The sequence below is a fragment of the Mesoplodon mirus genome (genome assembly GCF_964341445.2).
Source record: "Mesoplodon mirus genome assembly, chromosome: 9".
Lineage (NCBI taxonomy): Eukaryota > Metazoa > Chordata > Mammalia > Artiodactyla > Ziphiidae > Mesoplodon > Mesoplodon mirus.
The window spans coordinates 66,172,753-66,191,526 of NC_138985.1; the positions used below are offsets into that span (position 1 = coordinate 66,172,753).

At 37.9% G+C, this 18,774-nt stretch overlaps 1 protein-coding gene across 1 annotated transcript in view; it reads right to left on the reverse strand.

Annotated features, from left to right (window-relative positions):
• The window catches only part of SKAP2 (src kinase associated phosphoprotein 2), a 150,150-nt gene that overhangs the window by 17,853 nt on the left and 113,523 nt on the right, over positions 1-18,774 (reverse strand). The window contains exon 10 of the mRNA XM_082631828.1: positions 5,064-5,141. Coding sequence (XP_082487954.1) covers positions 5,064-5,141 — 78 coding nt within the window. The remainder of the gene's footprint in view (positions 1-5,063; positions 5,142-18,774) is intronic.

Below are 18,774 nucleotides of genomic sequence, written 5' to 3' on the forward strand. Positions count from 1 at the left end.
AATATTTTAGCAACTTTGAAACTGCCAGTGCTAAAGCTGCATTTTCCAAGATTTCTGTCAGCCCTAGTTTAGGACATTAGGCTCTGAATAAACATGCAACATACACTGGAGTTATCAGCTCATCCTTCTAACAGCATAAGCACAATGGATGTGATGTGTTCAAACTGCCATACAGACCATTAACTGATTGATTATTTAGCACTCTCCGCTCTATAATACCACAATAAACCGGGTAATAAATGCTTTGTCACTTATACAATGTGGGTCGCCTGAAACACGGCACAGAGTTAAATACACTGGCTGCTTTTGTTACACTGAGAACTGTTTCCTGTTTTTAATTTCATGATAATTGAGTTTTGATGAGTTAATGCAAAAAGAATGCAAGCAATATCAATAAGATGTCCCTGTATTCACTAACCAGGCAGAACATACACGTGCTGACAACTTCCATCATTGGAATGTCATCTTTGAATTCTGAGGGGATAACTGTGGAGACACATGCTGGATCAGGGTTGTCATCTTAGTTTTGTTACGTGGCTCTCAAACAGCAGGCTCCTTGGCAATTCCAACACAACCGGTCACATTAGCGTGTCAGGAGGGCGTTCATCTTATTACACGTAGTTTGTGATTTATTCAAAGTGTTAGGTTTATTAGAAATTTTAAAAATTCTCTTTAGTGTCTGAAACATTTTTTTAAAGCCAAAAAGAAAATCTGAATAATTTGGAGTCTGACATTTAAGAAGTAAGACGCGACTTTTCCATTATACTTTTAAGAAAATAAACAAGGACAATCCTCCTATTAAAGTTTTTCCGCTTGTTTTCTAAGAACTCCAAAAAAGAGGGGGGACGGGGGAAAGGAGAGATAGAAGGAGGGAGGGAGACAGAGAGACAGACACCTTATTGACTTTCCCGCTCTAGCATTTGAACACTCATCACAGAAGCTAGCAGGGATGTACACAAGCCTGGGAATCCAACCAAGAACTAACAATGCTTGTGGCCACCCTTCATTACATTTTCCCCTCAAAGCATGTATTATGGAAACTCTATGAATGGACACTAGAGGGCACTCTGGCTGGACAGATTTCTCCAAACATCGTCAAATTTTTTTAAGAAAAAAATTACTTAATAATAAAGTGACTGATTTCCTTTAAAAACCACTTATTTAGACAAATAGGGATTTAGAAGTTGAAACATTCTAGTCAGATTAAATCAACTGCTAACTGGGTCAAATGTTGTGCCCCATGCAGTCCGTCAGCGTCAGTTTAAAAGTCAAGGAATTAGAGCAAAGAGAGGATGACGTCATTTCACACACAAGGCCCTCCCCCATAGTCACTGGCCAGGAGGTAAAAGGATCTAAAGAGCTGGTTTCCCCGGTCGAGGCTCCTGTGTGTTCCCCATGCTGCTCAGCCTTAGGCTTGATCCTAAAAGGCTGAAGAAAGAAAACCTGGGTTAAAAACTAGAGAAGTTTTGGCTTGGCTGGAGCATCCCAGTGGGTTCTGCAGCTGTTCAGCCTGCTGCTTGCTCTTTCCTTTTTCAGATTCTCTCGCAATAGTTTTTCATTCAGTAGATTTTCAAACACAGGGGAGAGGGAAGAAGGAAGAGGAAAGTATATGGTGATTTCTAACACATAATCCTGACCACTTTGGGGGTCTCTCCTCCCCTCGATGCGCTTAGTGAAACTCCCATTAACACTAATGGGAGTTACAGGATCACAGGAGGGGAAGAGAGACCCCAACCGTGTGCAAGATGCATCTCTCCCTAGATGCGCATCATGGGTATTTCATTAAATCTCACTGCTGTAAAAAGGCAACAGAGCTAGCGATCTGGCAGTCCTGGGAACAAGACGCATTTTCTACTGTGCTTTCTGCAATCTTGATGATGATGTTACCCAAAGACCAACCTCATTCCTGTGTCCCATATGTGAGCCCTGTTAAAGAATAGTAAGTTGTTTATGTCACGTGGCTACCTGTACACACAAACTGACTATTCTATTTCAGCATGCAATATTAGTTATGATGTAGAACATTGGTCCCCAACCTTTTTGGCACCAGGGACCGGTTTCATGGAGGACAATTTTTCCACGGACGGTGGGTGGTGGAGCGTGGGGTTGGGGGGATCGTGGGAATGGTTCAGGTGGTAACGCGAGCAATGGGGAGCGGCACATGAAGCTTGGCTCGCTCGCCCACCGCTCACCTCCTGCTGTGCGGCCCGGTTCCTAACAAGCTGCGGACCGGTACCAGTCCGAGGCCCAGGGGTTAGAGACCCCTGATGTAGAAGAATCACAACGGGGGAGAAAACCTGGCAGTCTATGTTTATTAGCCTTAGTCTCCTTTGGAAAGTAATGTCAAAATTCTTAAAATGAATTCCAGACATAAAAATTAAGAATTATCTTGTTCCTCAGAGAGCCACAAGCTCCTCTGGTTTACTTTTCTAAATTTTAAGTGTGTTTAAACATACACAAAAAATTATGCATCGATATCCTTGGAAGCACTGTGGGTTCACAGAAGTTAACACTGTTCACTTATACACTGAAAAAATAACCCCTGTGAGATGTGTTTTTTAAACACAACAAAAAAAATGGGATGGAGCATAATGTCATAAACCACCGATAAGCTTACATTCTGAATACAAATTAAATCGGTTTAGTTGTCTTTATTATATGAATTAATTTTCCTATTCTATCCACATCGTGATCTGTTTTCAAAATTATCAAAAAAAACCCACATCTCATTATGTCTCTGTTCTAAGAAGCATATATGGTTAAAAAAGAAGGTAAAGAAAGAAAGAAAATAACGTTCTAAATTAGCTGGCTTGTGAAAGATTTAAACAATGTATTTGCTTTTGTAAGTTAAACATGCAAAAACAGATCACTGAGCAAGAATAACAGAATTGTTATGGAAGTACAAGCTAAACATTGGAGATATTTACTTTTGCAAAAATGAAAAGATTTTTAAAACATGATGACAATGGGTAAAACACAATAATAAGATAATGGAGAATCTCTCCTTGGGTAGTCTTATAGGTGTAAAAACTATTTTAGAAAGGTAAGCATTTTGTATAATGTCCAAAAAAATCAAATGGAATCTTTATTTTTTTATATGTAAAAATATATGCAAGCTACATAAGCTTAAACATGAAATAACTTGTAAGAAATACATGCTTAATTTTGTTTTTGCTTACATATTTTACATTAGAGTAGTCTGAAAAAAGAATTTTTCCTTTAGTAAAATCAGTCAATGTGAAAAATATAACATTCTTGAGTAAGGTTAGAAGTTCACATCATGTGATGCTCAGCAAGATAGGAATACCCTTGTCAACTCACTGCCCTGCACAGCAAACAAACTTCTAATGTTACATCTTTGACAGCCTGGGGAGAGCAAAGGTCACTGGTATGCAAAAGCATTAAAACTGTTGCTTGAAAAGAATTTCATGTCACTAAAGATAAGAATTATTGCAGCGCTTTATAGCAATTGCATGAAAAGGTAGATCTCCTTATTGCATTCCTTTGAGGAAAAACTGATTTGTTCTTCCTTCCCTCAAAGGCAAAAATTTGGGAGATAGTTACTTTAAAAGGGTTTTGGAAAAACACAATTGTTTTAAGCCAAAACACTCATATTTGTGGAAAGAAGATCTGTATGTGTCCGCCTTCTATACCTGCACAGAAATTTAAAAAAAAGAAAACGACATGCTTTTGGCAGAAGCTTTATGATAATAACAAAACGTATGTATTTAAAATGGCCAGTGAACATTGTCCTCAAGGCTTTGCTCAGCCTTGGTGTTTATAGCTGCATCTAATGACTTGTTCCTCACTTCCCTTCTGAAAAAAGCAAACCCAAACCTTTTGCAGCAACCTGCTCCTGCTTTCCTGTCCAGGTCCGGAAATCAGGCCTCTGTTTCCTTTCTACATGCCACAGTAGGAAGGACTCGGGAAGGCTACTTCCTGAACACACACTGCTTGACCACCCTGCCCCTGACAGCTTGAAAGAGTGATGTATGGACATATCAGAGAGGGGAGGTGACTCCCAACTATAGCTCTTTGCAGGACATGGGATGATATGGCAGACCTTGCCCCAGCTGACATGTGGCTATGAAGAGGTGTAAAGTCCTGATAAGAAGGCAGTCCTTCTCTTCTCTCTGTGTAAAATAATTGCTGGTTTATCAAAACTAACCTCATGCTTGCACTACAGATACGGTTTATCTCCTGCTATTTGGAAATAACAAGCAGCAAGAAAAGTTGCCTTTATCATGTGATTCCGTACACAGCACGTGCGATTATTTTTCCAGTCTTAGTCATAATTAGTAGCTGGGGCCACGTGCCAAGTGGAAAGGGATGAGGGGAATATCCTTCTTAGCCTTCCAGGCCACCACTGTCCTCTTCCCATTTTTAAGCTGCTGTCACTGGACTCTGGCATTTCTTACCCAATTCATTTGCTTTCTGTGTTAATCATATGCAATGAAGATATGCATGGCCAACATTTAAACAGGCTGCAGATCAATTAGCGGTCTTAAGTTTATCTGATTTTTATCAAAGAAGACAGAGCTGTGGGTCGATTGTCAGAGCCTGTGTCAAGTTGACCTTTTCAGAGATGTCTACATTGCCAGTCCCCTGGGCAACTTGTTGTCCCCTGTTAGTCTCTGAATGGCAGAAGTCTGTTCTGCTCAAGCACAAAGTATACACAGATGTCTATATTACATTCTTATAGGTTTGACAGCAACTGCATGTTGTATCTATAAACTGTCCTTTAGCAGTGACACTTCCTCAATGATGATAAGCTAATTTATGCAACTAAATCTCCTTTGCGCAGAAATGAAAGCTAATTGAGTCGTTACAAAGTAATTCAGAAAGGAATACCTTGTATAAATTGGCTTACTTTATAAATCCTTCTCAAGTGGTTTTCATGCATCCTAAATGGGTCTAAGAAGCTTATCAGCCATAAGAGGTCCAGACCCAAGGAGACAACCTCGGGGAGCTGAGGACACATCTTTAGAGCAGTAAGAAAGTGACGAAAAGGAAAGTGAACAAAACCAAAATAAGCTTTCCCAGAAAGCTGCACAACTCATTACCTGTGGTGTGGTGAATGCTGTCCTGACTCATCTTCCTTTGCCCCTCCACTTTCATCGGAGCTCCATCCTCTTCCTCTTCTGTAAATAAACAACATAAATGGGACACTGAAGGCTTTCCTCAGGGAGAAAGACACAGTACTCACCCAATCTTAAGAGCAAAACTAAAAGTGTATATAACACATAAATATTCCTTTTCAAAGAATGAAACCACACAACATTCGCATCCCCCTTTCAATAATCTAAAGCTGAACAAAGAAACCTCTAGCTATTTCCAAATAGCAACCTGACCAGTTGGCTTGATAAAATTTAAGGTATGTACTAACGTTTCACATATTTTGTTTTAAATATTCACAGAAACTCATCTGGAATAATCTTAAATCCAGAAAAGCCCTAAAAATGCAGTAAGATGACACCCGGCATTATACGGATTGACCACATTATACTGTGGCATGAGTACCACAGATAAAATCATGGTCCCTAAAACAACAGCAGAGCAAAGAGAAAATGTGTGATATAAAATACAGTTAACCTAGAAGTCATTTACTGAGCATCAGATACTTCATGTTTTCTCAATTGATCATCACAGGAAGATACTAGAAGCATCCTCACCCTTCAAGGTAATACCCCCCAAATTATACTGAGGAACTACTATGTGTCATACACTACAGCAGATGTTAAGACTTCATAGGTAAACCATTTTAAATCCTCATTTTACAGAGAAATAAACTGAGACTCAAAAAGGTAAAGAAACTTCCAATGTTTGCTATTCAAACTTAGGTTTATGATGACAAAATCCATGTTCTTTATCCTGCATATATTCATATATATCTTCATATTATTTCTACACTCTCCCATCACACTCCTTTCCCAAGTTATAGGAAGAAAAATGATGAGATTAAATAAGAAGGGTTTTTAAACAGAGTCAATAGGCTAGTTAATCCTTTTACATCAAAGAAATACTTACTACATGACCACTTGCCCCACCTAAGGATTAATATACAATTTAGAAATATTTAAGGCAGGACATATGAACAAAATGGCATGACAAGGAAAAACTGGGATCAAAAAGAATCGTAATTCCAAGAAAATAAACAACTTTAAAGAAAAGTATGCAAAAAATACAAACACAGTCATTATGACTATTAAATAATTCAACTCATGGATTTTCATTGAGCATTAACTATCTGTAAGAGAGAGAGGTTCTACCAGAAAGGCAAGGGTAGTAGGAAGCTTCTGCCTTCAGGAAGTTACAGCCTAGAGGGGACAGAAGACAGAACCTAGAGGAAAGTGGGATAAGGGGCATAAAACCTGACCTGTGAGGTACAAGGTACTGAAGGAGTGCAGAGGAGAAACCACCCAACTGGGGAAATACCATAAAGGCTCTGAGGGATGGAGAGAATCTGAATAAGGAGAGATGGGAAGGAGGAAGTTTCCAGACAAGGAAAGGCATGAACAAAAGAACGAGGCATGAGCATATTCATTTTGGCTAAAGAATGTGGTTTCTCTTGGGACTTCCCTGGCAGTCCGGTGGTTAAAGCTTCGCCTTCCAATGCAGGGGGTGCTGGTTCGATCCGTGGTCAGAGAGCTAAGATCCCACATGCCTCACAGCCAAACAATCAAAACGTAGAAAAAAACCAGAAGCCATATTGTAATGAATTCAATAAAGATTTTTAAAATGGTCCATGTCAAACAAAATAAATAAATAAAGGCGGGGGCTGTTCTTGTAGAAGAAGAGCAGGATGGGAGATAATGCTAGTCATTTGGGCAAACTGTTGAAGACCCGTGGACATCCTGCTATGGACTTCAGACTTTTACATGTTTGGTGAGGAATACGAGTCCCCCAAAATTTCTGAGGCGAGAAAGGGCAGGACTGAAACTGCTTGAGGAATGACTATCACATCCCATTGTCCCAGACAGCCTAGATGAGGGGTGTGGGGAGAGAGACCACTCCTAGTCTAGCTAAAGGGGAAGTTAGTCCTGAACTGAAGGGGCGGAGGAAATGGAATGGAGATGGTTATGAGAGGGAAAGGAACTAGAATAGACAAACTGCCTGACTGGATGTGGAGGGCTATGGGAAAAGAATGAGCAACCAAGGATGACTCAGGTTTTGAGCTTAGTTAACTGAGAAATGGGAACATCATTACTAAAAAGAGAATAGCCAAGATCAGCTACTCAAGGGGTTGTGTTTCTGATACGGGAGATTTAATATACTGGTGGGGCAACCCAGAGGAAATGGCCAGGGGCAACTGGAAAGCTTGGTAGACAGGTCAAGAATGCAGATGTAAATTTAGAAGTCTCAGGCAAATTTTAAAGTGGTGATTAATAAAAACCAGCATTTCAGTCAAGCTTGAGAGTTACTGTACTTACAAGATAATTATAACTGTTTCAAATTTTTGTAACTCAATTCAAACAAAAGAATGAAAGCTCCAATATAAGGAACAGCTGGAAATCATTGGCACTTTATACACATTAAGTTAAACATAATATTGGCAATTTAATATAGTTCAGTCAAATAGTAAAGAATACATAGAAGACCTAATAAAAAGTCTAATACTAAATGCTGTCTCTTTTCTCTTCAACAATTATCTCACTTATGTTAAATCTCAAGGACTAGTTATCATAAATGGGTCAATAGGGTGTTTTCATACAAATTTTAAAGGTATTAGGGACATTTACCGTCATTTAGTCCAAGCTACTCGTTTTACAAATCACTAATTTTTTTTGAGGTGAAGGAGAAAGCTTTCTTTACTTTTCATACTTTCTCTTTCCCCAGCACTCCCTCTCTTCCAATTTGGTCACAAATTCAATAGTAAGAAGTAAATTCAAAAAGTTAAGGGCACTTGTCCTGAAGTCAAAAGCTTTAACCACAACAATATAGAAAGCACTATTCCTGGCTCTTAAGAAGAGACTATGGGATTTAGTCTCACCACCCAAAGTCAGTGTCAATATCATTAAAACTATTAATAATTACAAGGGGGCTCCCCTGGTGGTGCAGTGGTTGAGAGTCAGCCTGCCGATGCAGGGGACACGGGTTCGTGCCCCGGTCTGGGAAGATCCCACATGCCGCGGAGCAGCTGCACCCGTGAGCCATGGCCGCTGCGCCTGCGCGTCCGGAGCCTGTGCTCCGCAACGGGAGAAGCCACAACAGTGAGAGGCCCGCGTACCGCAAAAAAAAAAAAAAAAAAAAAAAAAAAATTAATAATAATAATAATAATTACAAGAATTAAGTGGGAAAAACTCCATTCTTGGCAAAGTTGTCAATGAATTTAGAATTTATTACTAAGAATTTTATTATTTTATTAAATTTTAAGTACCTATTATATGCACAATGTATTCTTAAACTATCAGAATGATATTAAAAATATTTACTGTGAAGTATCCAAATTGAAATCCATGTGAGATGCTTAATAAGAAGTATTTTAGAGGATAAGATGCTCATTAAAAACACTTCCTTTCTCCTTTTCAAACCTAGAACTGCTATCTTTAGGTCAAAGCCTTCTGTGTTTCAAATATCAATTTTTCTTAACAATAGTAAAACAACCCATTTTATCTCGGGCTAACAGTACAAACAGCTTCCATATAAAAGACAACAAAATCAAATTTGGTGTGTGCTTTTTTAATCTTAGGAAGAAAAGAACTCAACCTGAATCTTGAATAGACTCTGGTACAAGGGAGATGTTCAATAAATACTAGGTGAACAAATGGATTCCAAAATCATGAAAATAAATCCTACTACTATATTCATTTACTAACAGAGCAAACCTCTCCACATCATTCAAAAAAATATATATATATATATATAAGGACAAGTGACCAAAATTCTAGGCAATAATCACCTTCACAATATATTAGAAACATACACATGTTGTTTTATTTAGGTTTATTTTATTTGGAGGTTGAGGCATGATGTCATTATACGATACTAATTAATACCTCAAATAGTCAATGTGTGTGGGTTAATATATTCCATTCAACATTTTAATAACAGTAAACAAAAACAGCTCAGCTATGCAATAAAATCCATCAAACCATACAGATGGTTATAAGGTTTTCATTATGTGGTTTCCATAGCAATCATATTGCAAATCTGGAAGCTTCTTGCAAACAAGCAGCTTGTATTTACATGCCTCTCAGCTGCAGCACAAAACTCTTCAACAATGTGAAGTTATTATTCCAATCACACATTGTTAGGAGAATCATCGGGAGATTTTTTTTTTGATCATACAAGATGAAAATAACAATAAAGTGAACTAATTGCAGAAGATAACTCAAGCATAGTTATACATTTACTAAACTAACCAATGAGTATTAAAAATGTTCTTATAGTCATTGAAAGGTTTTTAACATTAAACCCTTTTAACCATTAAACATCAAAAATATGAGACCTCCAGGAACAACCAGACCCTAGAGAATCTAAAAGCTTGAACTCTACTTTCACTCTTTTTTGGATACATATTAAGCCTTTTTTCTGAGTTGAGCAAAGAGAAAAAGAATAGCAGAAAATTGAGTCTTCCCAGATTTTTTTAGAATGACTACCATTTGAGGAAATGCTTCCTGTGGGAAAAGTCAAGACCTTTCTTTTTCCCTGCTAGATTAATCAATTTAATTTACAAATTGATCCAGTTCCATAACAGATGGATTATTACCCTAATAAGGATCAAAGATCTGTCTAGCTATGCAGTTTTTACAAAATGGCTATTTCTGACTTACTAACATTCTTTTTTAAGGATAAATAACCGAAAACACAAAAGTGATAAGCAACTGACATGTGTAGCTGACATTGCTTGGAAAAGGCTAAAGACAACTTGTTAGCACCAAAACAGGATGTGTGAAGTTCACATCATGGCCGAGGACTGATATTATCATGTCTTCCAGGGAGAAGAGGACGACAACACGAGAAAATCCTTGACTCACACGATGATTACCTTTCTCACTAAACACCTTCAGAAAACAGCTCTCCTGAATTACAATGTAATTTTAAAAAGAATAAAACACAGAATCAAAAGTTATGCTCTGAAATAAATCTTGGGTTTAGATCTCTACCTGCCCAGGCTTCATCTGATTATGAGACTATATATTTATCTCAAGAAACGTTAATAAGTGTTGCTTCAATGTTCACACTATATGCATTTATATCCATTATGTAACTAAATCCTCATAACAATTCTATGAGGTGATAACAGGAACTTTTTTCCTCTTTATGGACGCAAAAGTGACATTTACAGAGCTTGAATAATTAGTCCAGAATCACACAGCCAGTTAGAACAAGAGCTGGGATTTAAACTTTCACATCTGTCACTGAAGCCCCAGCTCTAAGCCATGGTGCCATTTCCTTGATTTTCAGTTTATAGATACAGTTTTTGCTAAAATTTCTCGTGAATATTGGCTGTCTGTGGACTTGGAAAACATTTTCACATAAGTGGGTAGGTTCTATCCTACCATAGCACTGTATTTGAGGTACGTCTTAGGTTAAGCAATCCTTTCAGCGACGATTTAGAAACAGAATTTCCCGTCTGGTTGTCCCAAACGTGCATCTTCTCCTTTCCTCCTTCCCCACCTTTAATGTTCTACACACTCAACTGCCCCTAAAGCCAGCACACAGTATTTGATAGTTTGTAAAGGTCTCTAATGCAACTCATAATTGAAAACGGATTTATTTCTGAGGCCAGTCAGCTTTACCTTCTCACTTTATTTCAATAAGGAAAACACGGCTAAATGGAGATGGTAAAGAGGAGCCTTTCTACACACAAAGATCTGAAAGAGGTTCACCTACATTTCAGAACAACAGACTATCCTTCACATTTCATCAAGGGTTCAGGCTCCAGGGAGTCGCAAGCAAGATGCCCCTGAGCAGGAGGAGATGGAACAGACGGGATAGGGAACTGAGGACACCTCCAGCTAGTCCTAGCAGTAAGATGAAAAAGAGGGAGAAACACAGGAAGGATTTATACAAATGGTACCTCACCTCCTCTTCTCTCTCAACACCTGGGGCAAGCTCTGAAGCTGGTGGAAGGGTTAGAGAAGTGGAAGAGTAAAGTCAAAGGGATATGGGTGAGGGAATTCAAAATTATGACAATGAAGAAAAGTGAGTTCCTTAACGGCCTATAAATCCTGGACTACTGGGAACTTAAAATATGGCACTTCTAAAGGTTTCTTCTATCTATTTAATAGCCTGACATATAGTTTATAGCAATAAAAGATACATTTTTATAAAGATATAAGCATGTGCCTTTTAGTATTATGCTAACTTCAAAATGAAAAGAAAGAAAGATACCTGAAATGGCAGTCACGTTTACTCTCCTGGAAATTAGGCAAACCGAGTCCTATTGTTAAAGGTCTAGTTACTCATGCAACCTCGACACTGTTTCTAATTCTCAGTGTCTTCTCTGTAAAGCAGAAAGAATAATGTCTATCCCATAGCACTTTGAACAGGATTTGGAGAAGACAATGAGAGAATCAGATTTCTCAGGGGAAAAAAAAAAAGCACAATTAGCATGCAGTATCAAGTTCACTACCTGAGGAGCTGGGTGTTTTGCAACAACTTATTAATTTAGCAACTGAGAAGGTTAATGTGATATAAAAGGCAATAAAATAAGCAATAGTTGTTCAATCATACAAGCTAATTTTCAACCTGGACATTCTATTCTTACAGGGTTTAATATGAAAAGGTTATCACTGCAAAAAGAAATGCCTTTAGAACACAGTGAATTTCTGTACTATAATATTAAAATTCATAATTTATACACAAACATGAGAATGCAAAAATAATGATTTTTCACAGACATTAAACTTGTTAACATCATGGCTGGGATGTTGGGAAAAAACTCAAATTCAAGCAAGGATCTCATTTGACAGAATTGGGAGAAGTCTTAGAAGGGAAAGACACCTTAGCTATCATCCAGTTCAACTTCCTTCTTTCATTAAAGGGGAACTGAACTGGGGTGCTGAATGACTGGACCAAGGTCATGGCACTTCCACCCTGCTCTTCTCTCCCTGCACTGCCTTCTATGCAACATGCACTGCAGACATTTCTGCTACTCTAGATGTACTTCTCTATTAAGTAGCAGGAGCAGTCTTACATACACTTGATCATCTACAGGCAACGATGGCAGGCAAAGAAAGCACATAGGTTAAAAATAAGGTTTTACGGGCTTCCCTGGTGGCACAGTGGTTGGGAGTCTGCCTGCCGATGCAGGGGACACGGGTTCGTGCCCCGGTCCGGGAAGGTCCCACGTGCTGTGGAGCGGCTGGGCCCTTGAGCCATGGCCGCTGAGCCTGCGTGTCCGGAGCCCGTGCTCCGCAACGGGAGAGGCCACAACAGTGAGAGTCCCGTGTACCGCAAAAAAATTAAAAAATAGATTTAAAAATAAGGTTTTACTAGGCCAGATTCCATCAGTCAGAAGCAACTGTGAGTCTGCAAATGATCCCACTCCTAAAGAATACTAGACATGGGGAAATTATGAAATGTGACTCCGCCTTGCCCCAGTGTATTCTAGTCAGTGTATGCTATAATATGACATTCTTCTAACTATTTCACAAAGCTCAAATTCTCAGCTTTTTAATTAAAGTGTATAATAAATTCTGTAATTTTAAAATTAAATTATTTCTCAGTTATAGTAACCTCTACCTGGCTCTGGGTTTCTGGTACAATTATACTTTGCTACATGTAAGTTCTTTTTTCAATTTAAATTAAACTTTTTTCTTATTTTTCTTGTTACAAAAGCAGTATCTGTTCATTGCTGGAAGCCAGAAAATAGAGATAAGCAAAAAAGAAAAAAAATTTTCCCTCACAGAAGACCTATCCATAAACACTATTAACATCTCCTTCTAGACAACCCTTATTCAGTTTCTGGTTTTTCTTTATTCTCACTTTTAATAAGAATATCCCAAATGTATATGTATTTCATTGTAAACTATTTTGAATCCATCCCATTTTTAGAAAGTAAAATATTTCATCTTAGATTTTGGTTTAAGTTTCATTCTGTAAAAAATACTACCTAATATACATAAGTTGGTGATAAGATCATTTAATTGTAACATGGCTGTTTTATAAGGAACTGTCTACCATAGCCTTAGGAAAAAGGCAGATCTACAAATGCAGAGCTCATTTGTTATAGGCTTTGACTCTGTTTCCGATGCCTGCTTATGCAAATACACTCAGCCTCTTCACGTGCGGTGCACCTTAACCTCACTCAACAGTCAAAGAAAGAAAAATCACAGGCCCCTAAGAGGAACCATCACCCATTTGACTTATTGGTTCTATAATCCCTTATACCAGCAGTGGTTTCCAAGACCCTTTCGGGGCATAGAGGGTCTATGAGGTCAAAACTATTTTCATAATAAAATTAAGATATTTGCCTTTTTCATTGTGTTAACATTTGCACTGATGCTGCAGAGCAATGACGGGTAAACTGCTGACACTTCAGCGTAAACCAACACAGTGGCACCAAACTGTCACTGTATTCTTCACTGCCCTGCAGTAGCATTAAAAACAAACAAGCCAGTTTCACCTAAGAGTGTCCTTGATGACAAATTACTATTTTCATTTAAACAACCTTGAATACCTGTCTCTTTAATATTCTGTGAGACAAAATCAGAAGAATGCATAAAGCATAGCCGCTGCGGCTCCAGGTGTGTGGGAGATTGAGTGGTAAACTGAACTAGCTGCTTTTTTCATGGAACACCATTTTTACTTGAATGAATGACTGACAAACTATGGTTACTCAGACTTAAGAATCTGGCAGACATTTTCTCAAAAATGAATTAAGTGAACTTGTTATTTTAACAAGAACAACTGACATTTATTGCCCATGATAAAATTTAAGCTTTCAAGCAAAAATTAGAATTTTAGAAACTTACATCTTAGGATATAAGCTTGATAACTCCTCAGCATTTAAGGACTTTTCTAATGAGATCAGTGCTGATATTAATGAATGTGATGTTTTAATTGTACCATAACTGTGTCAATATTTAGAAGTTCTACATAATGTAATGAATCAATATTTTCCAACTGACCAATGCATGATGTTACAAAAGCATGCATGGGTAAAACATCCATTCAAAGTACAAGACGGTCTCCTGAATTTTGCTGTAATACTGTATGGAAAGTTCATTGATATGGTTTTGGATTCCACATTGCAACTAGCCTTTAACTAACACTTGTCAAGTTTGGGTACAGTATCAAAGAAGAATATCCACCATTACCTGCAAGGATTATTAAAATACTTCCTTTTCCTATTAGTACATATGTGTATGAGGCTGGATTTTCTTCACATGCTGACTGTACTTAAACTAAACAACATATAACAACAGAGTAAAGGCAGAAGCAGATATGAGAGTCTAAATGTCTCCTGTTAAGATACACATTCAAGGGCTTCCCTGGTGGCGCAGTGGTTGGGAGTCCACCTGCCAATGCAGGGGACCGGGTTCGAGCCGTGGCCTGGGGGGATCCCACATGCCGCGGAGCAACTGAGCCCGTGCCCCGTGCTCTGCAGCAAGAGAGGCCACAGCAATGAGAAGCCCGCGTGCCACAACGAAGAGTAGCCCCCGCTCGCTGCAACTAGAGAAAGACCACGCACAGTAACGGAGACACAATTCAGCCAAAAATAAATAAAAGAAAAAAAAAAAGATACACATTCAAGAGATCTGAAAATATGTAAACCATGCCACTCCTCACTCATATTTTGGAAAAGTATATCTATTTTTCTAAAAAAATGTTATTTATGTTCACATGTAGTGGGTTTATCATTGTGACTTTTAAATTAATTAATATTTTTAATATTTCTCAGTTTTAATTTCTAACACACTAAATATTAAGAGGCATAACCCACATAAACAAAAGAGTCCTCAATAATTGGGAGTCCTCAATAATTCTGAAGATTGAAAAGGGCTCCTGATTGCAGAGGGCTTGGGTTCGATGCCACAGGCCGTGCGGGAGAGCCAAGAAAAAGAAAAACCCACCACCACAACAAACAAACAAACAAACAAAAAACCCCAGACAAACAGAAAAGGCCTCCTGGGATTAAAAAGTGTGAGAATTGCTGCCCTGTACTTTCTAGGGTAGTTTTAATTAAAAATCTAAATATTGTTGATCCACAACATGAAAATACTGTTATCTTGCTAACCCAGAACACTGCTTGATAATTATTTTATACTCCCAAAGCACACAATCTGAGGATTGGATCAAATTACTGTTGACTCATATTGAGCTGTTGACCAAAATCCCGTGTTCTTCCCATTTTCTGTGGGGCAAAGTCTTTTCTTTCTCATACTTGGGCAACTAGATTTTTGGGGCAAGTATGATATTCTATCATACTTCATCCTGTTAGATTTGATCCACGATTTTGGTCTATTGAGAGCATAGCCTGTATATATCTACCCAAGGCATTCATGAACATGACAGTATGACAATTCTGAGAACTAAGCCCTAAGGTGATCACAAAATCAATTGGTCAACACCCTTTGGGCACTGTTGTATAGTCAGTTATCCAATGGTCTTTATATCCATAAATATTTCATAAGAATTCTGGCCAAATGCCTCACTGAAGGTATTGTCTTTGTTATATGTCTGTCATTTCCTTGAACCCATGTTGGGTTCTACTCTAGAATCATTATTTCATCTTCTTTATGGCATAAAAGTCTCTCTTGGACACCTTATTTTAGTAGTTTCTCTGGAGTCCACCTCAAAGTCTTATCTGAGTCAGAAGACAAATTAAATTCTACTCATCCTGAAGACAGGGCTCAAATGTCCCCCAACTTAGGATGCTTTTCCCAAATCCCTCCAGGCAGCTGGCCACTCCCCGCTTTCTGCTCTCACAGCCTTAGTTAGTACAGAGTATTATAAATATTTGTCCACTAGTCTACTTGCCTCCAAGTGTGAACTCCCCAAGGGTATATTTACATTACAACAGCCTAACATGGGGGGGCTAGAACAAAAAACTGTTTTCCATGAAAATTTGTTGAATAAAAACTAAACGGATTTGGGTTAGCTGGGTGTTCTATTAGAATCTCTTTGCCCATCCTGGGCTTCTGTTACCTCTTACCAATCTTATCAGTTGGAGGATAATTCTTGACAGAAGGGAGCAAATAAAATAAAAACTAAATTGTTTTCTTTGAATTATTGCCCCTAATAATTTCAAAAGCAAACAAAACCAGATAGCAATTATACACCTTTTGTTGTCTTTAGCATAATTTATAAATTTCAGCTATTTTCATATTTTCTTTGGTTATTTGGCCATTTCAATGGCTAATATATGTCTCTTTAAAAGTTACATTCATTGGATAGATTCTAGCACAATGATATATTTTAGTTTCTCTCCCTTTTTTTTCCCCATTGAGATCCTTTGATATTAAATGGTATTTTAAAACACTTGTCTTTAATACCATACATTGTGCCTATTCTTTCTCTGAGTTTTCTGAAATCTGCCTTCCTAAAGTCTAGGCAAACATGTCTGGCGGAGTCCAGTTTTTTTCCTCACTGGCTATGATGTATTCTAAGATGACAACTGCTTTTGTCTAATTTTTTCCACAATTAAATCTGGGTATAGCAGCAGTTTCACTATTTATTTCCTATGTCCTTCAGTCTCACTCATTTTTAAATATGTTACTTCCACACTTAAACTATATCAAATAGTAGAAAGAAAAAGAGGCAATGGTAATGACTGTTTATTGCTTTTCTGCCCTCTCCATATTCTCAGTGTCAGTTATTCTTAGTTGAATATTCCTTGTTGCTAAGTACTAAAAAAAAACCTAACTATCCTGATCCCTGGCTCTTTGTGTCCCAGACATAAGAAGCTGAGAGGGTGGGAAGAGAGTCACTCTCAATCCCCCCGTCCTTTGTCTTCAAATATCACTTGCCTTTTAAACTTCTAAATATAGGCATACTTCACTAAATAATACTAAATAATAATATAATTAATAAAATCAATCATAATGAAATCAGAAATTAATCCCATATTAATCCCAAAAGATACAATGGAACTACAGAAATGCAAATAAAATTCATATTCCTGAAGTTCACATTATCCTCTTTCACCAGCTGTATAAACTTAGACAAGCTAATTAAACTCTCTGAGCCTCAATTTTCAATCTGGAAAACAGAAATACAAAATCTACTTTAGATAATTATTGTGAGAATGAAAAAGTTGAATGCCCAGTGCATAGAAGATTTTTAACAACAGTGATTATCATGATAATCTAAGAATGTACTGTGTACTAAGCACCATGCTAGCCATGACACTATACAGTGAAATCTTACTCAATCCTCAAAACCCTATGAGGAAGGTATTGCTGTTATTCCCATTTTCAGATGAAGAAACACAGGCATAGAAACATTTAAGTAACTTGCTCAGCAAAACACAGCTATAAGAAGTAGTGTCAGGATTTGGATCCAGGCAGTCTTCCTCCAGAGCCCAAGTTCAGAAGCACTACACTTTTTCTTCTCATTCAATGTAAGACCTTGCATAGATCACTTATTTGTTAATTAAACAGCACTTTAACATATTGCCATAACATTCAACTTATGAGAAAGTTAATATTCACGATATCAGATAGACATATATTCTTACTTTTAACACTCTTCAATGACAAAATAACTTGGCTAATTCTGACAGTCTAAAAAAAAAAAAACTTTCCTTGAAAAATAGTGTACACTGCTGAAAAAGAGGAGAAGAGTCACGTTTGTAATGGCCACAGAAAGTGAAAAGCTTGGCTTTCGCCCCCTCCATCTTCCTTTCAGTTGGAAGGCAGCTTGCAAATGGAAAAATCATCTCCCATCACCTCCCTCTCAGAGACCGAATATGATGAGAAAACAGAATAAGGCCAAGCCCTGAAGCAAGCAGAGCCGGGAGCAGCTTCTGTCCTAGCCAGGAGCCCAAGAAGATTGATTAATCCTGAATAAAACAGCTACAGTTCCTCACTAGATCTGACTGCGATAAGACATGAAAAATGCAGCAAATTAAAAACACTTTACATAGTACAAAAGAATGGCATTCTCAAAATACAAATTTCCATGTACCTATGAGGGACTATACAGAGACTTTCAGAATTATGTTTTTAAAGCATTTTCAATTCTAAGGTGAGAGGTATTTTTTTGACACACAAATTTATGATAAAATATGTTACAGGGCCTAGAAAATGAGAGATCTTGTAAAACTAAAATATTTCTATAGAGAGGAGTTGCCAAAAGAAGCAAGGTAGAACCTGTAGGGGAAAAAAGGGGAGGTTAGGCACACAAAGTTCATCTGTTGGAGCTCTTGATGTTCGTTCCTGCAAAACAGTACTTGATGTTCTTCAAAGTACATAAGAATAAAAATTTGAGCTTAAAAAAACAACACACTTGCTCTGTTTTGGGACCCTAAAGGTACGGATGAACTCTCATTTGCAAAGTGTCTCTTATTGAGATTGCAAACGTAAGGCCAACATAAACAAAATGTCTGCTCTTGTGTAGAAGAGCCAGGGTATTTTTAATGTACATGGTGGACAAACCAGATCTTACTTTTTTAAGATCTCACGCAACAGCGTCCCAGGGTAGCAGATGAAATAACCTTATCCATTCTGGAAAGAGAAATCCCTGTCACCTTAGGAGCCTAGAGTCCAGGCAGTGTCTGTGCTCCAAGACTAATAACCCCTAGCCTATTTTCCAGTGTGACAACGTATTCTTGTTTTCTCATCCCCAATCCACAACTACTCAGATATTTCTTTAAAGTTAAAT